The sequence below is a fragment of the Cyanistes caeruleus genome, chromosome 8 (assembly GCF_971803275.1).
Source record: "Cyanistes caeruleus chromosome 8, bCyaCae1.hap1.1, whole genome shotgun sequence".
NCBI classification, from domain to species: Eukaryota; Metazoa; Chordata; class Aves; order Passeriformes; family Paridae; genus Cyanistes; species Cyanistes caeruleus.
In genome coordinates, this window is record NC_141708.1 from 26,724,573 (window position 1) to 26,751,170 (window position 26,598).

Below are 26,598 nucleotides of genomic sequence, written 5' to 3' on the forward strand. Positions count from 1 at the left end.
AGCTCAGGATCATGAACTTTCCTAAGCATCCCTTTATAGGCAACACCTGATGTAGAAATAGCACAAGAGATGAATCCACAAGAGCGGAGCGGGTTAAACTCCTGGGAAAAGATCTTTAATATAGTGCTTTTCCCCCTGGTCAGTTCTGCAAGGCCAAGAGTGCCAGAGGGGACACCCTGCCATCTCTACACATGGATCCAGCTCCTCACTGGCCTGCTTATTCACTGTCACAAGACGACCCCATTAATATGAGAACATTGTTACTGATGAAGATGCACAAGCCCATGGGAACAGTTCACTGTAAACCTACTCTCTGGTGTTCCAGGTACACAAAGCAAAACAACTTCAACCAACCAGGCAGGCTGGAGAAAGTTTTCCGTATTTTTTCTTATTCCGACTCTAAAGTCGCAAGATTCTAGACAAGCAAGGTGCTTAACTTCATCATTTCCCCACACAGCTCCAAAACAGACATGACTTACTCAGACACTTATGGTCAGAGCTCACATTGGTATTTTCAGAGAAACATTACCCTTGTGTTTTTTCTCCCCTGTAAGAAAAGCAAGACTACTGTCAAGATACAGTCAGGACAGTCTTTCACAAATAAAAAACATCAATCAAACAGAAACCAAAGGAAACACATACAGGTCTTTCTGCTTGGACACCAACACATGGGAGATGGCAACCCAGCAAATGGGAACACAAACAAAACTCAATTGCCTCCTGAAAGTGTTTTCTTACCTTTTTGCAACTAAAACTACAACATCAGTTTTTGAAACTAAAGGCTAATTGGGAACATACATCCCTGCCCCCCGCTTACAGCTGGTCTTCATGATGATTTCTGAGATAATCTAAGCATCACATTTAGAGAGCATGAATATAGAAGATTACTGTAATAAATGTGAAAACATTGAAGTTTGCCCCTGATTCTGTTCTTGCTTTCCTGGTTTATTTTTTTAACAGATACTACTAGCGATTTCTGAGAATAAATGTAACGGTTTCCCGACAATCAAAATAATTTTCTGTCTCTATCAAGTGAGTGTAAAAGAAAGGTGAAAGCACTGTCTCTGAGCAAGAAATTGGCAGTTCTCCCCTACAGCCTCCTACCACACTCCACCACCCTGAAAAGATTTCAGATGTTCAAAAGCCATTAAGAGCACAAGCAGACAGGATTTATAGGGGTTTAATTCCTCATGCACTCCAGATGTTGTTCTGAGTGTAAATTACAGTTTATAAAAGCTAGCAAATATTGTCCTTCCAAGCAAAAAACACCCATAATGCCTGTAACATTTAGCTAAGGTCAGACATATTAAAGAAGTGATGACATATGGTTATATTAAAACAAACAGTTTGTAATTTTTCATTACTACAAAAACAGCCTTGGAATGAAAGTTCATGATTTGCATAGGGACAATGATTAGATGCCAACACACATACGGATGTCTTGGATCCAAACTGGTAGCATCATGTGTGGTACTGCATTCTTGTTTCTTGTTAACTCTGAACATGGATTTTTAAAACAAACCTGTCTCACTGGTCCTTTGTTCCCTTCCTATTTAGCAAATGCAGCTTTTATATGTGCAGAATCTCACTTTGATAATATTAATTACAAAAGGAAGCAGTTGCAGTAGGTATAAAAATTCCAATCATTTACAGAAGGCATTGTTAAAAAGTAAGCAAGAAAAGATGTTACTGAACTGGGCCTTCCAAGTGGAAACAACTGAGAGCAGAATAGACAAAGCCTCTGTGGAAAGTTCTGTACAAAGAAAGTTCTTATCTGCATGTTACATGAATTTTCCAGAGAAGATTTACACTAAACAATGTTTATCACTTGGGCAGAAGGAGATGAGGCTTTTCAGTAATCTTTACTGGCATACTCTTACTGTTTTACACCCAATGGAGAAACGCCTTCATTGTATTCCCTTTCTTTAAAAGTTTGAACAGCAAAGTGGTCCTCTTAGCTATTCAACAATTAAAAATAAAGGGAAAAAAACCCCTCCTATTTTTAATATCATCTGTTCAATTTACTATTAATTAATTAATTAAAACCACAGCACAAAAACCTGTTTTGTTATTTTTAGGCACATCAGCTATGCAAAGAGTTTTCAGGGCAATCCATCAGGGAGAGGCAGCTGATTGCAGAAGGCTGAGGTGTGTGAACTGAGCATACCACAGAGCCAGCAAGCACAGCCAGCTTGTAAAGACAGCACAATCTCTCTCTAGGTTCCTGTCCCCTGCTTCAGATTTACAGCTGGTAAGTTACATTAGCAATGATCCTCACTCCAGTTCATGGCGTATTCTTTAAAGCTTCTTCAATGTGTGTGCATGCACAGCACAGCAGGCACACACCCACACACATCCCACAGTGTCAGCAAGAGGACTTGGAACACACCAGTGCCTCCTTTAACTGCGGACCGTGTGCCACTTACCAGGACCACGCAATGAAAGCCTGGCTGACAGCTCAGCTCAGCAGAAATTGATGGTATTGCTGTAATGGAGTTATCAGTGACAAATACCTCCTATGCAACTTCCAGGTCACACTCACTTAAGCAATGATAAATGAGCATGAAACACTGTTAGCACAAAACAAGATCATAAATACTCAATTCTGAGCTTAAAAAACACAACCATTTCAGACAGCTGTTGTATCTTGTAGTCTCCATGATTTTATGGATGCTCTCACTCTTGTCACAGAGGTGCCAAAAAACAGCAAAAAATGACTTTATGCAGATATTAAAAAAAAACTTAAAAAGAAAGAAAAAACCCAAGTCATCCATCCAGAGCAAACATTGCATCACCCTACACTGGCTAATAAACAATTACCTCAGTGAACCTGACAGAGTCTGTAACAGCTTTTGGAATCCCAAGGTCTGACATCCATCTGTCCATCCTTCTGTCATAGAAAGCTGCTCAGAATCAGAGGATGCAGACTGTGAACACAAACATGAGTTGTGAAACTCAGATGGTTTGGGATTCCTCTGACCAAACACTGACAGAGGTGGGAAAACAATGGAGAAAACGAGGGAAAGTCCATGGTGAAGCAGCCCTTGGAATTGTGCTTTATCACAGGTTACCTCACAGGCTACGGTGGCTTTTAAGAATTAACAAAGTGTATTCCTGAGGGTGTTTGCTGATTACAGTGAGATCAGAAAGCTTGGGACAGACTGGCAGTTGCTTCTGCACTGCAGCAGCACAACGGGAGCACCTTCTGTCTCCCCTGCACCTGGGACTTCCAAGGTACATGAAGGGCATCAACCCTTCTCTCCTTCCCAGTTGTCACTCAACCAAAGCCCATCCAGCTCATCCAGAACTCAGCCAAACACTGCTTGTGAAAATGGGATCCCTCTGGCCATTTCCATGAGCAGAGCTATCTAGGCACAGTGCAGGAAGCTCCCTGCTCACCCACCACCAACCTACTCATTCCTGCTCCCCCAGATGTGTCAGTTGGTCACCATCCTTGTTTCCATTGCTGCTGTTTGATGGATGAAATCCCTTAGTATCAACAATGCAAACATCATAAGCACAGCTACATATAAAACCTTAGGAAAAATCAAATTATATCTTTATCCTAATTTCCTGTAATACTAAAAAAATTAATTCCTTACTGTCTTAAAAAAACATTTTGGAAAAAGTTTGAAAGGGTTTTATTTAGGAGAATCTCAGCCCAACTCTTACAAATCATAAAAACCCTTATACAACATGTTAATTATTTATATATTTTTACGGGGTTATTTGCTTTTATTAAGTGACATTTCCTTCATGAAGTTTAATGAATAATCCAACATCTACTTGCTTATCAAAAGTTTGGAAACATCAGAATATCTGCATATGAAGATGAAACCTCACATTCCCACTGACACCCATCCAATTTACAGTAGCTAATTGTATTTTACATTGCTATGCAGACAGAAGCAACCTCACAATACTGTACAGGAAGAATAAATTTCTCAGCTCTGTGTAATGTGTCAATTTACTATTGTAACTATTCGCAGTATTATGCCCTGTGCATTCAAATGTGCTGGAATTCTTCTGTCCTGGAAAGCATATTAAGTGACAAATTGCACAACATGGCTTCAGTCAGAATTTTTTAATTGTATTCCTACAAAATTATGTAAACATTAGCATACAGATCCAGAAAAATCAATACAATATAATGGTGCATAAACTGTAAGTTTAGAAGAATGTCAGGAACACCTCAACAGTTTATAAATTAATATATACAGTATTGGATATGCCTCATGGGATAAGGAAACCTCAAAACAGAGAAATTTAGGTGCAAGAGCTGTAGAACAACAGAAGTGCTCAGACACCAAACTTGACTATGAGACAACATTGCAATCGACATGACTGCCTGTTGTTTCATTTTAAGGATTCAATTTAGCTGCTAAGAAGTTCAAAACAAAAGTTTTGGTAGGAAGTCTATTTTTATTGGAAATCATACAGCAAACATCCCTAAAATAAAAAATCCCAAACCCAGAATACTCCATCACCAGGTTTCTGGAAGAGTGAAACTGAAGCTTTCTAGGCTGCACAAGGAGATTACTGGCATCTCCATTCTACACTGCTTCCCCCGAGCACTGAAGGCATTGCCAGCTAAGGGAGTTTGGAAATGGGGAGTGGTGGGTGGGGAGAAAAAGAAAGATGTAGAGCACATATTGAGCTGACATGCAGCAATCTGGGCAGTTCAGCTTTTTACTGAATTAGAACATCATGGGAATGTAATACCACTGTTAACTAATTCTGGGCTATTTTGCTTTAAAAAAACCCAAACCAAACAACAACAAAATAATCTTCAGCCTGACTGTGATCAAAATCACATTCAAAGCATTCTTACAATGCTGCCCTTTACGAGATCAGGAACACACCACAGAATCCAGGATATATCACTTATATTATTCAGACAACACATGAAATGAAAAAGTAGTTATTTTCCTTTGTTCCTGTCCATACAAGCATAATTCACAAGAGAAAAAAGCATGGTAAACACATCCTAATGAATGATCTCAAACAAAAGGCATTCTTCCCTATATTAGAAAATGCTCAGTACTCACTGAAACAACAGACTGCTTAAAAAGACTAGGATTATCCTGAAAGCATTTGACACTGCAAGAACTCTTTTAATTGCATACCTATAATATGATTATAAGAGAATCTCTCCAAAGTTAAATTTTTCTGTTTCTATAGTTGAAGTAGAATTTAATTCCATCATATTTTGGTACTTTTTTCATACCTGACCAATCACTCTTCACAATGACAATATTGCACTAATGAAGAAGTATTTATATATAATAAGGGGGAGGTAATTTCTAGCAATCTAAAGCTTTTTGTTGTATTTTTTCCAGTTGTTTAGGAACAAATTCTGTTAATCTCTTCTATATGAGATCCTGAGTAGTAAGGTGAAAAAGGTTTGGCTGATAGCACCAGTTTTCCATCACTTGTCATAATTCACAGGGTATATCTATCATCGGCAATACATCTAGAAGCACTATCATACTTGAACCTAAATGCCCAAATAAGAGCTAATAAAACAGTTATTCCTATTGCTAGAATCTGAGCCAACATCGAAACACTAAGAGCAGGAGAAAAGATTTCTGCTAAATCTGAGGACACAGGTTGCAAACAGAAAAAAGCCTGAAATTCTAACCAAAATCTCTTCATTTTAATGGATGGGGGTGGAGAAAACTACAGCTGGTGGGAAGAACAGGAAGAAACTTCTGTGTCCATCATTTCCCAAGTAACACACCTGCAAGCTGCCCACTTAGAATTAATGCCAAGGTACAGCACCCTGAAGGTGTTTACAAATGACCCAGACTCTTTCCTGTTGCTTCCCCCAGAGCAGATCAAGCAGTGAGTGATTTATTCTGAGCCAGACTGGCAACAGCTTCTAGCATTTAATTACCATGGTGTGTTTTAGGCTTGGAGAGTTTTATCTGACATAACTCAAAAGGATTCATTGATTAAGAAACTTAGGTCACTACATTTCCTGCTGCAGTTTTTACTTGTATTGCTAACTTGTAATAGCAACTATGACAGACAAAAAAAAATCTAACACAGAAGAGGTTAAACTTAGGAATCAGGGCTGAAACTTAAACTGGGCTTAAACAACGAATAGACAAAAGTATCACTGGATTTTCCCTGTACAAAGACCTGAAAAAGTTTTATCACAGATGTATCTGCAGTTTTGTGTAAACTATTCATGTACTACAGCAACACTAATTTGGTATTCACAGATAGTAAAAGCACAGGTTTTACACGTTTTGCCAACTCTTCATTGTTATTCCCATGTCTAAAATGACACAGGCAGAAACTCCTAACAAGACCTCATGTTCTTATCTGTAGCCTGTAGGCTTTCCTCCCACTGATATGTGATTTGTTTCCTCACTCACATATCCCATGGGGATCTTATACTCACATATATGCACACTGAGATAAAGGAGAACTGATATGTCAATATAAACACAACTAGCAGACCTTAACTCAAATATTGCCAGCAGCACTGAACCTTGAGAAACTTCCAATAGACTAATGTGTCAAAGACCTTGTTCAATGTGGTAACAGCACCAACAAAATGGTATTGAAGAGTTTCACGTGAAAATCTTTCCCTCTGCTTCCAGCTTTGGTCACATTTCTGATTTTCCCACTCTTGTTGTTTTTTCTCTGCTTTTTCATGCTAACTTTTATGTCTAATTTAGTAAAGACCCTGCAGTTGTGAAATACATTCTTGGCTCCCCCAGAACTTTTCAATTATTAACCATTTATTAAAAAAATAAATTAGACCCAGGACATTTTAAGTTAAATGATGAAAACTTTGGTAAGAACACTGATGGTACCTTGGCACTCTTAAAGATTATGACAATTTTCAGCAATCATTAAAATGCTTCTCTCTAACATCATTCGAGGAGTTACACGGCTGTCTGTACTCCAGCTCTAAGCCTCTGTGAGAAATCTACATAAGAGCTCTGAAAAATAAAGGCAAAGGAGTACAGGGAAATCTAAAGTTTTTCAGTAATCTCGAGTGAAATATACATGTGTACCAAAATATTCTACTTAACAAGGTATAACACAAACCTGACTTACCAAAGAATTTTTTCTGTACACACATGAACAAGGTTTTCATGTATGAAACCATCAAACAAATAAATCTTGACTCTCAAAGCTGTTTGTGGGGTTTTTTTTGTTTGAGTGTTATACATAACTACCAACGCAGTCAATATAAATTAAGCCAGCTCATTCATTATGTCCAGCAATTCACACAATATACCAGTGGGAGGAGATAAACATTCTGATCAAATACATTTCTTTTAATCTTCAAAACACAACCCTTTTTCTTCATCCTCGTCATCATCATCAGTAGAATCTGCATAGGACTCAATGGTGTTGTATATGAAAGAGTACAGCTTGATATCTGGTCCTGAAGTAGAACAGTTTCTGCATTGTTCATTGTAGTATCTCAGCAACAGCCTATAAATGTCCCCTTCAAAAATCAAAAAGAAATCATTAAGCATCATGTAAGAACATGCCATATGAGCAAAGTATGATTGCAAAGGAAGGCTAGAAATGCACATGCACACTGAGATAGTATGCATACTCCAAATGAAGCAGTGACAGTGGAGGCAAACCACTGTGTAATGGGAATGTTGGCAGGTTATTCAGAACATAGGATAGGCTCCCTCAGCTTCCTGCACAAGCTATCCTAACAGTAGGCTTGCATAGACATTACTTACAAATGCATTGCCAATTACCCAGCTTTGTGCTTCTGGCCCAGAAATTAAAAGACACAGAACAATTACAGTAGGACAATGGATACACTGCTTTTCTAGTATTGCAACTGGATAACATGTCACACCACATCTAGCAGCATCAAGACCAGATCAAGACCAGAACCACTGGAAGACAAATTTATATCAAGAATACCAAAGCAGCTTTTCCCTTTTCAAAGCATTACTGAGTTACATCAAAACCTTTTGCACATGTATGTTTTTTTCAAATTCTACAGCATGACTCCTAAGTGAATCACAAAAGCATTTAGAAGTCTTCTAACTGATTAGCACTGTGCAGTAGATCCCGAATCAGAAATTCCCCATTCTGAAAACAGGTACAAATAAACCAAGAGCCATTTCCTTGTGTTCAGGACCTAGTGATGACAGTTTGTATTGGTGAATTTCTAATTAAAGAGATGGTTATGTCTCTTTAGTGCACAAAGATTTCTTTTTGCTCACCAATAGTTTGGCCCTTCTCACAGAGAAAAGTATGCATGCTGTAAATGTCCCGCATCAGCTCCACATCTCCAAAGGTAAAATAAACAATATCACGTCCAGCCTCAGCAGCTGCCAATATCTGAATTAAGGCTGAAACAATGAAAAAAGATTACACATAAATACATGATAAAACAATTTGCTGAAGAAAAAAAACCAGCTTAAGTTTACAGCAAGCAACCACAGCATCCATTTCCATGTGGATACTGCAAAGCAGAACAAACAGGTAGGTAAGTATTACTTCAATTTTTTAAATAAAGTAAAGAATGCTGGGCATTGCAGGTCAAAAGTGCTGAAGCACTCTGCTAGAGCTGTTAGTGACATCCACCCTTACTTCCAGATAAACAATGTGCTTAAAACTGACAGGAGTTTATTTTGGTCCATGTCTGACTCCAAGCAGCATGCAGCCATTAATTAGCCAATAAACGCCTGTGGCAGCAGAAGGCAACAGAGCAGCACCTTCCATCCTGGTTTGAGCTGCCCATACAGCCACAGACAGTGGGGTAAAAAGCATCCATGAGCACTTGGCAATTTCCATTCTGTGCCACCTGTAAGAAGGAATGGAGCCAATCCTTTCACTAGGTAAGCTATGGAAAGTGAGAGCTGACCCAACTTTTAGCTCCAAGAGAAGAGGTTCTGCAGCCTCTTCCTGCACAATTTAAGGTGTCCATAATACCTACAGTAGAAGTATGCAGTGTGGAATACGATGGCTTATTCTGATCTGTGAGGGGTGATGTCAGCAATGCAGTTCATGTTATTTAACTTCCAGCTATCTGTCAAACTCATTGGTTCAAGATGCATCCCAAGTTCTGCCAACAGCTAACATTACAATATACACAGACTTTGTTCCTCTATATTCAAAAGAAAGAAAAATGTTTCCTATCTTGGAAACAGTTTTTTGAAGATTCACCTTGAGAAATCATCTGGACTATTAATCAATAGTGCTGCTGAGCCGAGCTAATGACCCATTGCAATTGGAGAAAGTAGCTCTGGTCCACTTCTCACCCAGCTTCTGACTTCTCTGCAGCTCTCTGGTGCAACTGATGTTCACCAGACATTGTGCCAGTTCCATTCACCAAACTGGCAGAAAAGTTATAGATGAAGAATAAAAGCTAATTGTTTGCTGCTGGAACAGCAGCTGAATTGGCAGAGTGAAGGGCTTGCTAAGAGCCAGAGCTGAGGCAAGGGAGGGCATCAGACCACAGAGCCAGGAACAATGAAGGGGGAGAAGAAACTATGAGGGGAAAAAGAAAACCAGGATCCTTTTAGGCAGCACCAAACTTAGAAGAGTGCAGCTTTCTCACCAGCCAGCACTACCAAGCTGGAGTGCCACAGAGGTGTCCAGTCAATCACAGGTTCATTTCAGGGAACTGCAACAGTCCAAATAATAGACCCCAGCAACTATTTCATCTGCTGCAGCCTTACTTCAGAGCCTGTTGGTGCAGCTCTGATATTAATTTTTCTTTTTTCTACCCAGTAAGTAGAGTTAATTAAAATGTGATTAATATTGTCTTTGTAAAGATTAATTTTAAATAAAACAGCATACATAGAGCATTACCACCAGCTAGTGGAAGCTAAATAGAAAGCTGTTCAGAGCTCAGCTCAATAATCTTGCACATTTTTAAACAGAGACCTATTAAAACACTGCAGTCCTTAATCAAAAAAACCCCACCACTTGTAAACCCATAGCCAAAATTATAAATTACATGATTCACATATGAAATTAATCTCAATCTGGGAATGATATTTTAATTAAACTACTGAACCAGCTGTGGATTTAGTAAAGCTTCAGTAGTTCAGCTTTTAAAGAGTCTAATTAACTAGCTTGCATAGGGGAACAGAACCTAATGAATCTTATTATTCATTCCAAACAAACAATGCAGTTTCACTTTAAAATATGTTAAAAATATCCTACTGTTTATTTTGAATTGCTACAGATCTTATGAAACAAGGATCAAAATTTCTGTCAAGAATCAGACTTCACAATACCCTGGACATGAATGATACACAATATTGGTATACCATGGTACTGATACAGAAAGAAGTATCAGAGCAACAGAGCCTGTGGTATCAGGGTCTGGAGGGATCTGAGCTCTCTTGCCCCTTGCACCCAGCTGATGTAATCCCACTTAACTTCTGGACTTGCAGCTGAAGCAGTGGCTGTACTGACATCCCTTCTACATTACAAAACCATACATGGGATACTACAGTTCAAATACAAGATCTTACACAAATTGAAGTATTTACTAAATCTTCCTAATATAAATCAAGTATGCTCAGATCCTACAGTAAATACTAGTTGTGATATTGATAAGATATGCATCTGACAGCCTATTTTATCTAATGCAAATCAAAAAACAACTGCCATGAACTCATTGAGCATTGAGAAAAAAAATATGTACTTTATGAATTTCATTCTTAATGAAATTAAGCTGATAGCCTGATGACTGTCTCACTGTACCTACCTAAAGCTGTTCTGAAAAGCACATTTTAAGTACTCTCCAAATGCTTGGAAACAACAAAAAAATGTAAATTTTTATTTAGGATTTTATGAACCAAGATAAGAATTTATATGTCAGGATCTATCACTTCTTGAATTGATGGAAAAGGTCTTAAATGAATATAGGCATGTGATATCTGCTGCATTATAAATACTCTAATTAAATATAAAAGAACATGAGAAGTCAGGAAAGAAAGCAGCATGACTGAGTGACTGGCATACAGCAATGTATTAAGCAGTAAAACTAAACATCCATTGCCAGCAAATTTGTGAAGCCTTGCAAATTACCAGGTACTTTAAGCAGCTTTGCAGAGATATGAATTTCAGGCAGAATCTAAAAAGACTGCTCCAGAAAGGTCAACTGATTTACATGACTGACAGCTGCAATGAATATGTTCTTCTGTAAACTAAAGCTGCATGTTTGTTTTGGAAGGTTTCAGTGCTACAAGTCCTTGCAAACTCTTGCATTTCACCATCACAAGCTTGCCCCAATCTTTAAACTGAAAACAGCATAAAAGTTTAAAGCACAAAGAATAGAGTAGAACCCTCTTTTATTGTTTAAGGCACATTACTCGTGGCCTAAAGATCAGCACTAATGAACCAATTCTATAGAATGCCATTTCTTGGTAAAAATGTATTCACTAGAATGAAAGCAAAAAATGTACTTGGACAAAAACATATGGCCCAGGATCAAAATGTAAGTTATTTCATTAATTTGAGTATTAACTAATTGTTATGATTTACCTTTTAATCGGGAGTCCCCTCCAAAGGCACCACATCCCCAGTTTCCTGTGGCTATTGCAGAGAGATGTTGAGGTGGAACGCTGGGACGAGAGAAGCCACAGTAGGCCTGCATGTACACAAGAGTCAGAGACAGATTTGAGAGGCAACCTGGTGCCATACTTTCAAACAATAAAATGATAACAAAAGTCAGTATTGTCTTCTAGCAATACCAAATTCAAACTACTTCAATATGCCATTAGTCTTCCTTCAAATTCAACATCAATAACAAAAAAATTTAGGGCAGGAAGACTTTTGCCTTATTTGGACCCAAGTTAAAAATTAAAATACAGGTCCTGAGTCCCAGGCATTTCCTCACAGCTACAGGAAACTTTTCAGGACAGCCTGAACAGAAAATTAACTCAAGACTTAAAATTTTCTTTATATACCAATCAGTCCTTATAAAAAAACATCAGCAAAGCCAACACACCTTATAAACATTGCAGTGACCTACCGTAACTTATTTTAAAAACCCAAACCAAATCAATACACTGAAAATTGTAGGCAGATCATAAATTTACTGATGTAGGTAATTAGAATTTTGTACTACGATATCAGTGAAGTTTATAAACTGTACTTAACTGTCTTTTTTAGTACTAATTTCATTACCAACCATGAAGAAACAAGCTGATGGATGTTACTCTAGTCAAGATGCTAAGGTTTCACAACTAATTTAAATTAGTCCTTCAGCACTGTACATCATTTCAAGTGGGTGTATTCCCTTTCCAGCTGAGAATTAGGGTGGTGTGTTCTTATGTTTAAATTTATTTAAAATACATTCTATAATACGCTATACCCTCCTGTACTGCAGAAAGCAGGAGGCTTTAACAACAGTAGCATTGAACTCTTATATTCAACACTCACTGCATCTGTAAATGTAGAATCACACTAAGAAGACTCATCAGCATGTTTTGATCCCAAAAATTGGCACACTAGCAGAGTATATCTGAATTAGCATTCTTGTACTTCACTGCCCAGTAAAAACAGCACTGCCACTTCTAGAACAGTACACACACCTCTCACCACCTATGCCTTATGCTGGGAATGCAAGGCCCTAATTCTGGCCCATTAACCTTCCTAGTAACTTAGGAGAATCTGCTTGGTGAACTGGAGACTGATTCCACACACAGCATGTCACCAGATAAAATTTGTGCATGGGATAACTGCAAAAGCCTTGAAAACATGGCACAGGTTGAAACCATAAGGTTTCATAACCATAAACAGCTCACTGATGGCAATTACTAGTCCCTGTAAAAGTACAGCCTTAGAAGCTGGGAAAAGATTGCTTTAGCTTCAACAAAAGAACAGCAGCAAAACAAGAAGAAAAACAAGTGACAGGAAAACCTTGGCTATGCAGATGATAAAGCACCTGACACAGCTTTGGGAATATAACCCAATGTTCCCAAACATTATGTAGCATGTAATTCAGGGCAGAGACCAAGAGCTGGGAAACATCTCAAATATCTTACTTAAGGACAAGATCCCAAAGACCAATGGCAGAGGAAAAAAAAATATGTCCACCACAGTTCCAGCTTCCCAAAGAGCTCTTCAGCCTGGCAACTTTGATGTGTGAGATTATCAAGGACCACAGTCACTGCAAAGTGCAGTTTTGTACGCACACAGCTGACTTAGGGCAGGGTCAAGGACTGACAACTTTGAATATTTAATGATAATGATCAATAATGTGCAAGAATTATTAGTAGGAAGTGTGTTAGTTTTGAACATCAGCCCAGAAGTTTTGTTTCAAGGATTAAAACTAGCCTGCATTGTAATTTTTGAAGGTTGTAAGCTCTGACTGGCATGTACACACACATGTGTAGTTATAACAGCCCTTACAGCTATTGCAAAAATAAAGAGGATTTATGAACAGCTGGATCTGATCTCAAGAAGACATCAGTATAGAAAAAAGTAAACTCCCAGGCAATATGTCAATATCTCAAAAGAAAAGAAGAAAAGTGGAAGAAAAACAAGTGGCACCATATTTATGAACTGCCCCATGTTAAAACATGAGGCACCTCCTTTTCCACCTTGACTGCACAGCTGAGTAGGATTCAACAGCACAAATCATACGGAAAGGACTTATAATTTAGAATTATAGAATAGCTTGAGGAGAAAGGGACCTTAAAGAGTACCTCATTCCAAACTGCCTGCCATGAGCTGGGATGCAATTCACTAGCTCAGGCTGTTCAGGGCCCCATCCAACCTGGGAACACTAGCAGGGACGGGGCATCCACAGCTTCCCTTGGCAACCTGTTCCAGTGCCTCATCACCCTCACAGTAAGGAATTTCTTCCTAATACCTAATTTAAACCTTTCCTCTGTCAGTTTAAAACCAGTGCTCTTTGTACTGTCACTATCTGCCCATATTAAAAGTCCCTCTCCTTTGTTTTTTAAAGCTCCTTTAGGTACCGAATGGATAAAATAAGGTCTCTCTGAAGCCTTCTCTTCTCCTTGATGAGCAACCCCAACTTGCAGCCCATCATTTGGAAGCAGGACAGGGAAGAGTTAACAAAATGTATATCCAAGTTTCATTTACATCTTTGAAAGTTACATAAAATACACCTTTGAATAACACATCAAAGGACAAGAAATATATTTGACAATCTTTTGCTTTACCGTTGGACAGCAAAACCCTGTCATGAGACACAACTAAGTGAGAACTACCTTAGAACAAGACAAAAATATAAAAATATTTGAAAAGGCTCTATAAACATTAAACTGCAGGTTGTTGTAAGAAGTTACTGGCCTTGTTGAGCTCTCTTCTAATTTTCTCTGGACCAAACTGATCAAGGAAACGTCTGAAGTGAAATGCATCTATAGCAACAATTTCAGTGTAGCGTCGTTGCCATTCATCCCTAAAATTGGAGGGGGGAGAAAAGCAGATGACATTAGTTGTTTAATATCAGCCATATAAACCCAATTCAAAATGAGCAATTCCCTTCAGAGCTTCTCTGCTCTTCTTCTCTGCTGAAAAGAAGCTGAAAAGTTGAACTGATAACAGACAATGGAATACTTTGTGGGTTAGGAAGAAAAGCAGAATCAGAAATGAGACATGCATTCCCATAAATTTAGAAATAACTCTGGCTAGACTTTGGGCATGAAAGTGAAACAAATCTAATTATACAGCACTATTTATCAAGTATGTAAGAACACTGCAAGGTCAATGTTTCTCTGTCTTCCTCCAACATTTAAACAAGAGTACACTGTGTATGTTTCTATACCAAATGAGTAATTTTGTGTATACACTCTAATGACATTGCTGGAGAAATAAATTCAAGAGCTCAGAGCTTTCTACGCAGATTCATGGTATTGATTCTTATTTTGCAACACATCAGCTGCACTGTGGCATCTGAGGTATTGCTGTCAAACTTCTTGTGACATTGCAAACCATAGTTCAGTCAGTATCTTAACAAAAATGTGCATTAAATACTTGTATCTCTAAACTGTAAAAGATATTGGTCTAAGAACTGACACAAGGGCAGGTACCACTTATCAGCATTAGTATGGTATTACCAACATGATATAAACTTTCTTAGCTTGTTGGTTCTACTGAAGAGAGCAACATCAAGCAAATGTTAAGGAATACTTAGAAGTACCAAGTTTTCAAATTACTAACATTTATTTCTTCCTTCACTTAAAACACTTAGGTGGAACTTTACCTAGGGGTCTTATCTTCATGGCTCCTTGCCCAGCGGTAAGTCTCTGCATAGCCTGTGTACTCACTGTACTGCTCAGTACCTGAAACAAATGATTTTCCAGATTACATATAAAATATGTACATATTTTTTTCACTTGGCAAATCTTTGATAGGAATCACTGCTTCTCCAAATGAACACGCAGCTCTCAGAAGCAATGGGAAACAGAATTTCTATTTGCACCATGAATACAAGATTTCCTTGTAAAGCTCCCTTTCCACAGGTGATGAGCAGCACCCACCACAGAACATTACGAGTGCAGATCTATGTATGCTGCCCATTATATAATGAGAAGTGGTCAGCACCAACAAGCTACCTCTGTAAAAGCACAAAGACCCAAAAAACCACAGTCTGGAACATATTTGGCTGTTCTTGAAAAGGTCCAACAGGGTGTCTTGGCAGGTAATAAAGGCTGTCAGAAAGCAGCTCCTTAAGGCCACTAAAAAAAGTAATTTTAGCTACTGTGCTCTGCTGTACCAACTCCTTTTCAAAGGTTTATCCCAAGACAAAGAAAGAGTGTAACTGAGAACAAGGATCACAACCTTTCTAAAAGGCTGCCTTTCACCTCATTTTATAGAGCTTCAGGACCTTGCCTCAGAACCTGGGCATTGCACAAGTGCTTCAGAGAAATACCCCTGAAGTAACACAAAATCACACCTTTTCCCCCTGTTCTGAGCTCATAACAGCTGAGTTTCAGAAGAAATCACAGAACAGTCTGGGTTGGAAGGGCCCCCCAAGGATCATCAAGTCCACCCCTTCAGTGAACTCACAACATTGGCATTATTGGCACTGTGCTCTGACCAGCTGAGCTGACTTGTTTGGAAGTTCATGCAGGTATAGGTTGGCACAATTATAAACAGTAAGAGTAAGAAGAGAACTGTTAAGCAACCTCTTCATTTGTGCCACCAGCTATGCCTTTAAATAGAATGGGGAAAAACAGGTTTTAAAGAAATGCAAGCTGACAGCATAAAGCATCTGATTACTAAGACAAGAATACTGCCTAAGTATTGCACACTCAGCAATACCCTGAGAACACAAATGTTGACATTTAATCTAAGTTTTCCCATCCCTAAATAAAAATGCAGTTGAAGTTGAACAATCAAAAACATAAAACTATTAACTTTAAACCTCACTGACAAGGAAATTTGAATGTTTACGTCCAGTAGTCTCAAGCATAGGAAACAAGCAGTTAAAAACTGTTTAGGATGATGCATATATGTCAAGATATTTTCCCCATTTGCCTAAACTGATTTTAACTGACAAGACTTATCAATGCTCATTTAACTCATCTACCCTGTTACCCACTCATTATTTATTTAGTCTAGAAGATTAATAATTCTGAGGGCACATAAATCTCACTCAAGGCTATTTTGAAAAGTTGCTACGCAAAATGCAAAATGAGTGGGATAGCACGAGATTCCTCACTGAGTTCACTTCCTGATAAATCATCTGAAAAATGTGGATAAGAAGATCTGCCTATGTATTCACACACATCCATGCTCTTGAACAAAGGACAACCACAAGCAGCTTCCATATTCAGAAATCAGTCTTCTAATTGAATTGCAGGCTATCAGCCTACACTAAGACTTTTCCTGACATGAGTAAAATTTAGTTCTCTTGATATGCTTGGTAAAATTGTTGAGCACAGAGCAAGAAAAGTCAGATAAGGAAAGTATGTGACTCTACTGAGAACTCTTTTTAGGGGACAACCTAGCAAAACTTCCAGCTTGAAAAAGGAAGCATTTCCTTTGGTGTCTAAGATGGTGAAAGAGAACTCTAGGTCATCAAGATATAGATAAAGGATAGATTAAATGATAAAGTATTAGGCTGGCTTTTTCAAGGTTCATTGTTTTCGTTAATTTTTATGGAAGTGTAGTGCCTGACGACAAAAGCACCAGGAAACAAACAAACAAGCAAATACATACATATATCTATAAAAAAAAAATCAATACTGGAGAAACTCAAGGAAATCACAGACTCTAAAGTCATGTCCCAGAAACCTGAAGTTAATGAAAATCAATGAGTTTTCATAAGTGAAGCTCTGGAAATTTGTCAGACAAAAATGATTATTCGACTGGCAACACTTCTGCCTCTGAACTACTGGGATACAAACTTCTGTTACTGGAAGAACAGAAGCAGTATGGGATAAGCTGCATACATTAATGCTTCTGGTTAACCTTTCTTCCTACTAAAGAAAATAGAGGTGAAAAAAGGCAAACCACAAATAAAGTTCCACCAGAACTGAAAAGCAATCTACAAAACTAGAAAACAAATCTAGAAAAGCCTACCTAAAATCAAAAGAACATATGTACAAGAACCATTCAAAAATTCATCCTCTGTGAGACTTGTAAAAGTTACAGCATCAGACAAAAAGAAAACTTGCCAAGTGTTGGTGTTTATGGGACCTCACCAATTTAGACAGGTTTGCAATTATTACTAAATATAAACATACCTTTCTCAGACTCCATAGTCTAGCTTTACATTTGCATATGATCTGTACAGCACTATAACATTTCCAGAGATTGGGAAAAATTCCGCTATAGTGTTCCTCTGGTATTTCTAAAAAGCTAGAAATTATACTCCTGAAAAGGCAGGACCACTAGCACTAAATAAAAAGTAGATGTGAAAATTGCAAGAGTTTAGTTTTGTATTCATTGACATAAAGGCACTTTTAGTGCCATAAGTGAGAGGAAGGTGCTTCTTTCCCTTTCAATCAGTTCTTCCAATCCTTATCTTGTACCACCATTAGTCTTTGGCTCTCCCAACACTGGCACAATCAGCCTGCTAAGTCCAGCTGAAAACCAATTTTCCTCTCTGAATATATTTTCAGCCAAACCAATTATCTCATCTCTTTTGCTGCCTGGCTAATGTGGTCAGAAGTCTCCAAAACTGCCCTGCTAAAATGTAGTCCTGACTGGCCATTGGTAGATCTTTTTTTAAAGCAAACAAGGAACACAGCTTCTTCATCTGCTCTTAACACTGCCTGAGGATGTGTGAGCTCAAACAGGGGGGAAAAAAGAAAGAAAGAAAAAAATCTGAATGAAAACCACTCACACTTAGTCACAGCTCTACCAGAAATGCAGCTGTGGGAATCTCTGGTGTTGCTGCTGACATTTCTGTAGGTAAATGTCTGTGTTGAAGAACTTGACTGTTTGCATGACCAGTTTCATAGTCATTACAGCAGTGATCTTAACCAGATACTGTGAAATCACAACAAATTTAATTTATCTCCCAATTTCTTGGGCTCCTCTGCAAATTTAAGCTACAGTTATATCCATTAGGCTGCCGACTCAAGATGCATCACACAGAATGTAATTTATCAAGAGGATCGTGACACAGAGGAGACTTGGCTAAGAAACAAGGTGGAAAAGCTCCAAGGATTAAATAAAATTGATGGAATGGATATTTCCATTAGAGAAGAACTCCATATCCCAAATACTAATTGCAAAACACTGAAACATACAATATCAAGAAAGACAAAATATTGCTGCAGTGAAAAAACATTTCCACCTTTACTTGTCCATGCCAAATCACCTTTTTTGTTTGCAGGGAAATGGAAGAAGGTATTTCAAAACACTAATTTAGTGTTTCTCCTAATCAGTTATTACCCAGATTGAAAGCTGTGCTCTGTTTTTACCCTTCCCAAAAAAGTCTCTCCCAGAGGACAGTGCTTAAAATATGTTAATATAGTATCATATAAAAACATGGAATAGAAGTCTCTGATAGCCAAGAACCCTTTTTCTGATTAATTTTTTGAAAATGTAATCACAAAAGGCAATTTATCAAAAACTTTTCACAGAAAAGGTATTAATTCTGGCAGAGTGGAAAAACAAAATAAAACACCGTCTTAAAAAGATTACCAAGCATAAGACTGGAAGCAAAAGGTGCTCTGCCCAGTACAATCAATAACTTAGGACAAAATAAGACCTGCAAGATTTGAGCTCAAATTTCTACTGGGTATGCATGTAAGAGAAAGAATTGTTATTGATGGATTTTTCCAAGAAATGTGTTCTAATACCTACAGAAACTCTTGACTTTTAAGACAGCTCAGGTAGCTAAACCAAACATTTCTGCTATAGCAGATTGAAAGATATAAATAATCTATTATACTATTTACCCAGATGACCTCTCTGATCATATATATTTTTTTTATAGTTGCTCTTTAGTGCAAATAAAGTAGTATTATAGTATCATTTTATTTCTTCGGTCATGAAAAATGCTCATTCATGCATAGAACTGAGACTTGCAGCATGACCTTGGCTGCTCCAGTTCTTAGCAGTGACATTTGGTTTTTCATGCTGTTTTAATCCAATGGATAATAAAAGAATCCAAGTTCTATGACAGAGTGGGAAGCAAAAGAAAAAGCCCTTTCAGCTAAGCTCTGGACAGACAGGAGGTCTCCACACACAACCCCTCAGCGACATACTGAAGAAGCAGGTTGTTTTTGATGTAATTAGGAACCCATAATTAACTTACAAGTAACACAGATGTGGAACTAACAAGACCAGAGACAGTTCCTAGCTTTCTACCCTTTTCTAATGGATGCAGATTTGCTACTCTTCCATCTCCTCCCCTTTTAGGTAATCAGAAGGTAGCTCCTCTTCCTAAGAGTGTTCAATCACGCTGATGACATCAAATGTTACGAATTCAGGAAAGGAAAAAAAATCCCACATCACTGAATATAAGAGAAGCAATATCAGCTAATAGCTGGAAATTTTGGGTGTTACCTACATTGCCCATCAGCATTCTTTAGCTAAAGACACAAATTCCTCAAACACATTTACAGAGGATAAAGTAAGTTCTTCTGCTTGCTGTCACTTCTCTTTTCTCCTTTCACAAATTAACTATGGAACAGTGTCCCTTGTGGTGTTAGATGGGATGAAGCAGGAGGCTCATTGTCAAATGAGTGTCAACTTTTTTTTCCCTTTTTTTTAAATCCTTACAGCATTTAACCATACTAAACTTCAACTTGAAATGTATTTTGTATATATAAAACCAGAATTCGATGTGAAACATTTTCTGCAAAGACTAACCTGTGATGATAAGACATTCATTGTGATCCAAGACTTCAGTGATGAGCCTTGATACAATCAGTTCTGGATTGATTAAAAACCGAATTTCTTCTTGTACTAGTCCTGCCCCAGTCACACCACCTCCAACAAAACGGTTTGCAAAATCAACCTACCAAAAATACATTCAGGAGGATTATGATAGGATAAGAAAAAAAAAAAAAAAAAATCCTTTCATTACCAAATTAAATAAAATCCTGTACAAATTCCAATTATTTTGTTGAAATCTGCTGCTATCACTTAAAACTACAAGCAGAGAAACGGATTAACCTGATCATGTCTCTTTTTTTCCCTTCAACTTCTCAGAAAACTTATGACAAATGAGACATTACACAGCAAAAGAAATTTTGAATCTCAGATGGTCCAAATACGAGTTGTGTGGGTTTCCCTTGAAGAGGCATATATTTCAGAATAAAACACATTTCAGTAAATGTGAAAGATGAAAACAGCATTCTTTTCAGGGACATTGAAAAATTATTAGTTTGTCCTTTGGAAAGCATTCTCCCCCAAATGTCTACACTGAAGTATCTTTAGATTAGCACTGTCACTGTAACAGCTCTATACCAAAAAAACCCTCTAACAAATTCTTCTTGAAATGTACTGACAATATCTTACCAATTGTCCATGAAATGCATTTGAACAAGGCAAATCATTTTGACTCTAAAGGTTTCTGCTTGAAATAGAGAAGCTCTGGACTATTTTTTGCTGCAATAGTACGTATTTTGCCAATTACATTTTCATACAGACAACAGTTTTAAAAGGAGTTTAGTCAATAAAGTAATTACTATTCACTCAAATTAACTACCCATATAAAGTTATAATTTTAAAAGTTATTTCATCTTTTGAATGCTGTTAGCTTCTTACTGGTTTTTACTTAGGTAGCTGATGACAGCATAGGTACAGGAGGGGGACAGAAGTTGCTGGGATAACATGAACACCTGTGTAGATTACAAACTGACCCAGAAGGCAGTGTCCAAAGCTCACCAAGAGCCAGCCTCTACAGCAGCATGTGTTCCTTTAGTCTATCCTGGAAATACCAACACATTTCAGTTGTTTAGGATTTGCTAAACTTGACTATGATAAAAAGTTATATGAAAACCACTCAGATGTGCAGCGTGCCAGGGCCCCGAAGCACTGGAACTGTGCTGAGCAGCCTCCCCTGGGTCCCCGACCTTGTCCCGCACAAACACTCGCCCTTGTCCTGGACCTCACCTGAGACACATCACATGTGGGCTCAGGTCCAGCCCTTTGTTCTGCTGATGCCCACGTGCTGACCAGACATCTCTCACTGTCCTTGCTGCCCTGACTCACCACCTTGCCTTTGTCTGATGGCCACCAGCCAGTCAGCAGGAACTGTGATCGTCACTGTCCCTGCCCAAGGCTGGGGTCACTGTGGACTCCTGCACTGTCCTGCCTTGGTCATCCTGCTCCCTGCTGGAGTGGCAGCTCTTCATCCGAGCAGAGACCTTTTGTTTGATAATACTTGAAACAGCCAAGAGGAAAACTATCACATCCTAGGCAACACTCCCTTATACAGAGTGCAACACTAGAAAAATGGTCTTTATTGAGCAGTTGCTGAGTTCTTCATAATTTCAGCACACATATGAGTGCTCGAGTTTCATAAATTTAAGAGACATTTTAAAGTCTGAGCAAAAATCGTTGCAGAAAAACGTCCTCCTCTTTCCTTCCTCCTCATTCAATGCATTACTTTGTCCCTGGCTAAAAAAGTTCTAATTTTTACTTTATTTTTTGTAGAAGAATTCTAGAAGGCATACCCATTTAAAAAAAAAAAAAAAAAAAAAAAAAAGCACGAAGTAAACAACTAATTTGAAAACTCAAACATGTTCCTTCCCATAGATATGGACATGACATCCTCCTTATGAATTTCTTTTGCTGACTGCCTCCCAGACTGAAACAGTGGTGCTGGCAGTAGCAAGAAAGTCTCCTGGAGCACTGACCTGGTCACTGTCTGGGGCACAAGAATAATATTTTTAAAATAAACTGAAAGTTTATTTTTTGACAAGTCATCACGATTACAGCCTGAATCTTTTGTCTTGTCAATCTTTGATCCTGGCTTGAACCAGAAGACCTGAAGCTGTCCAGGACTCGTGATTTTCTGTCAGCCCTTTCTGTAACAGGTACACATGCTACCTCGATGAGCTGGGAAACACTGACAGTACTAAGACTGCCCATGGAATTAATTTTGATGGGGTTTTTTATGCTGCACAACATCTTGTCATTTAAGTTAATTGAAGATAAACAAGTAACTTTGTTAAGCTGGCAGACCATGAAATTATGACAAAAACATGAAAGCCACACAAACTGTTATATGCACTTACCTGTAGCATACCTTGTCCATTGCTTTCAATGGTGCCTTCATAGGTGACATGCAATCTAGATAGTTTTTTCTGAGATCTACCATTGAGGAAAAATATTGTACAGAAAGGATCATTTCAGAAACCCCATAAAAACACATTCATTTTAAAACAAAATTCACTCAAACCCAAATTGCTTACACACCTTAAACATAAGATGGTTTAAAAAAAAACAACAAAAAACCTGACAGATTAAAGAAAGCATGTTTGCCTTGCAGAAACAAGGTGGGAAAGTTTAACAGTCATTTGTTCAGTTTCTTCACCTTTTACCATAAAACTCCAAAACTGAAGTTTTTCTTGCTCCCCAGCAATGAAGCTGCAATGTTTGTGCTCATGCTGGTCATCACCCATACTTCATTATGTTTCCTGTCATTTCTTAAATCAAGCCATCCCTCTCTTTTTTCCCCCCACTCAAGCAATGCCACCAAGGATTTGCTACTGTTTTAAAACTTCAGTAACGACTTGCTTGCTTTACAGACAAACATATGGGAAAACTCTGGACACAAACTACTTGTGGCAATTCACCCTCTGTATTTCTTTCTGCAACAGTTCATAGCAAAGATTGTTTTCAGTAGTACTTCTAGACATGAATCAATTCCAAATGAATGACATTCAGTTATTGAGGACTTAAGATATGTCTTGCATTTGAAAGGGTGTTTGACTTACCTCTCCCAGTCTGGAAACTCCTGCAGACACTGCCTTGTAAACGTCACCAATCCTGTAGGTTCTACAGGCAAAGCAACCCCAAAGGAAAAAGTATTGAGTGTGGGAGCTTAGCCCTTAGATTATCTTCACTGGCAAGCTTTGAAAACTACAAACACCACTCTTGGTAGATACCAAGAGCTTAACTTTTTTCAAGAGTGACTCTGATTTTTCCCCTTACAGCCCATGCTCTAAATGAAGACAAGTAACATGAAGACCAAAATATTACTTCTCTTCCCACTTTGCATTTTGAGTATTTTAGTTTTTCCAGATCTAAGAAAAACTATTTCTTACGTGATTTTCACTTTAACAACACTAAATAGTACTAGAAAGACCCAGTATTTGAAGTAAAATGTGCTTCTTTAGAGAAATAAAGATTGTAAACCTTTAAAATCAACTGCTCAGTGTGAACAGACAATCTAGAGAGCATTCAACCTATGGAAGGAGGAAGCAGCAGCTTGTATTTCTAAGAAAGTTCAACTATGTCAATAAGCAAGCAGTGTTAGCAGATTCCAATTCAAGCAGTTTTTAACCCTGCCAGGATGCAAGTGAAATTCACTGTATTCCAACTGAGAAAAGACTCCCGCCCTCGAGGGAAAAAGAGGAGCTGTTGCTCATTGCATGAAGGATGCAGTATCATCTTTTCTCCTCATTTCACTCAAAAAAGTTCAGTTTTGCAACAGAAAGAAAATATAAACCTTTTATTAGGTGATATAATCTTAATAAAAACTTCAATTAAGACTTATTTCTCTGCTACAGGAAGTCTACTGTGATTTGTGAAAACATTGAGAACACTATGTAAAGCACAAATGCATCCTTCTAAAAAAGCCTTAATGGGTCCTACACTTTGCTTTAAATTTAGGTTAAAAAAGGGTTACTTTCTCTGAAGAAAAATACGTAACTTTCAAGTACAGTAACCAAGTGCTCTTTCACAAGGGAATTCTGGTATCAGTTGTGGTATTCTACAAATCAAGCATTCACCTTTTGAGCACAAATTCTTCAGTTTCCACTGTGTCCTTTTACAGAGAACACAATTATTATTAACAATAAAAAGAGTCACAAAATTATTATGGTAATTTATAGAGCTAAGATACTTCAGCCTTACTAATTCCTGGGGAAAAAAAAAAAAAAAAAAAAAAAAAAAAGGGGATATTTTAAAGTTACAATAGGAATTTTTAATTCAATAAAAGAGCATTCGAGAATATCATTAAATATTATGTAAAGTTATAATGTTAGGAAATCTAATATGGTAGCTTCGTAAAGCATGTTCCCATCAGATTTCACATGCTCAGGGGCTCAGGAACAGCTGCCTAAATCTAGGACTTGGTTTGCACAAAAACATTATTACTCAAGTATTAGAAAAAGCTGGTACACTGTATCTCTTCTCAGTCCCACACAAGTTACTTTTTACCTCAGAGACTTAGTTCTAGATATTGCTTCCAGTCTGACAGCTGAAATTGGATACAGATGCATTTATTTTGATGAAGATGGTCTGAACCAAGTAAGGGGCTTTTATATTTAATGGCTTAAATCTGTCTTTTAAAACAAACCCTTCTGAGAAAGTATGAAGTTAATAGTAAAATGCTGACATATAAATAAAAAGTTCTTAAAAAAACCTTTTGTAAGGGTATTGCTGCAGATCTGATGTATGCTACTACAGTATAATCTCTTTCTCCCAAAAATGCAATATATAGTAGTATATATGTATATACGATATTTATCACAAAAATAAATCTGTTTTTGAAAGCTTATGCAAATGTTCAAATCTCTGGTAATAACAGAAGATCTGACTATGCACTAAATTCTCTAAGAGCAGCAGATATCCCATGTCTTGCTATCATTTGTTTTATTTGAACTGGGCAAACTTAAAAACAGCTTTGCTTTGGAACCATAGAAGGGAAAAACATGAGATACCAGTACAAGTAGGGGAAAAACCCTCACAATGACAAGCATTACAGTCAAAAGACTAAATATGCATTCTGCAGGAAAAGTGAAGCTTGACTCAAAACCTTTCAGCTTGTTATTTTAATGGCAGTAATGGTGCCAAGTTCCCTTTACATCCTCACTTTGATGTGGTGAGGCAAGTGGTTGCATATATTACTAGCATTATATACATACATATATTTATATCTACACATCTACACCGTGATATACATACACATGTTTAAATATATATATATATATATATCTCTACAGGGAGCTAAAAATATATCTCTGCATTTTACACTCACCCCATATATTCATACATATATATTTATATATATTTATCAGAAAAAAAATAGAATACACTTTGGGCAAATAATTTGCATGCAAGAATCATAAATATGGTAAAAATACCATTAGTATGAACATCAGTGTATTTTGCAAGCTGTCTTTTGTTAAATATTTCTATCATGCCTGCGTAGCCATTTCTAAATTTAATGGGATTAAGTTTTTCATCTATCTGCTTTGCAGCTCAAAAAAAAGAATAAAGGATATACTTTTTTCTGTGACTCTTCTAAAATAGCAGAAAAGGGTCTTAAGTTTCTCAGGCTTTCTTGGTGACCTCCCTTCAAACAACCTGAAAAACAGGAAATAAAAGCAAACAATTAGATCTCAGGGATATAGTGCAGAGCAATTAGTGCTACTTACTAATTGCAATTTGATTTTTTGTAATTATTATGCACACATTTCATTAGCCTTGCATTTAAGTACTGTACTGTTGAAAGAACACTCTAGACAGCCCCTCTGTAATTCAAGATTTTAGGACTAATGAGTTTACTGACTTCCTGTATTTCTGATGAAGATGCCAAGTGAATGCTTCTCTCAGTTTTCTAATACCAAGAAATGTAATTTCAGTATGAACATTTTGGAAAGCTTCTAGTTTTATTTGCAACAAATTGAAACATTTAACAGGCCATTATGTGACCAAGGGGTGAAAACATACATGTTGAGTACTCCAATATGCAAATATCACCCTCCTTTCAGCTCAGGGAGTTGGTCAGAAGAATTAATGCAACCTTGTCGCTTTCAAGAGCTGCACTGCACCAGCAGCATTTCCAAAGGAAAGAACCTTCCCCCACAGAAATGGCTCCATCCACTGGGCTGTTACAGACATTTTAACAGTCATTTATAAAAAGCCTAAGCATTAAAAGGAAGGACCCTATTTTTAGTCACTAAGTGAATGTATTCTTTTAAGGTTAGCTGAAATACTTTTACTGCATCATCTATCTTCCAGCAACTTGAA

General features: G+C 37.6%; 1 protein-coding gene across 3 annotated transcripts in view; it reads right to left on the reverse strand.

The window, feature by feature from the left end:
* Positions 1–4,069: 4,069 nt before the first annotated feature.
* PARG (poly(ADP-ribose) glycohydrolase) overlaps positions 4,070–26,598 on the reverse strand; it is a 61,249-nt gene continuing 38,720 nt past the window's right edge. For all 3 annotated transcript variants that reach the window (XM_086900837.1, XM_086900838.1, XM_086900840.1), the window contains 9 exons: positions 25,853–25,932; positions 23,337–23,397; positions 22,635–22,710; positions 20,260–20,407; positions 15,191–15,269; positions 14,278–14,386; positions 11,497–11,602; positions 8,217–8,345; positions 4,070–7,471 (listed from right to left, as the gene is read on the reverse strand). In XM_086900837.1, coding sequence (XP_086756963.1) covers positions 7,299–7,471; positions 8,217–8,345; positions 11,497–11,602; positions 14,278–14,386; positions 15,191–15,269; positions 20,260–20,407; positions 22,635–22,710; positions 23,337–23,397; positions 25,853–25,932 — 961 coding nt within the window. In that variant the 3' untranslated portion in view covers positions 4,070–7,298. The remainder of the gene's footprint in view (positions 7,472–8,216; positions 8,346–11,496; positions 11,603–14,277; positions 14,387–15,190; positions 15,270–20,259; positions 20,408–22,634; positions 22,711–23,336; positions 23,398–25,852; positions 25,933–26,598) is intronic.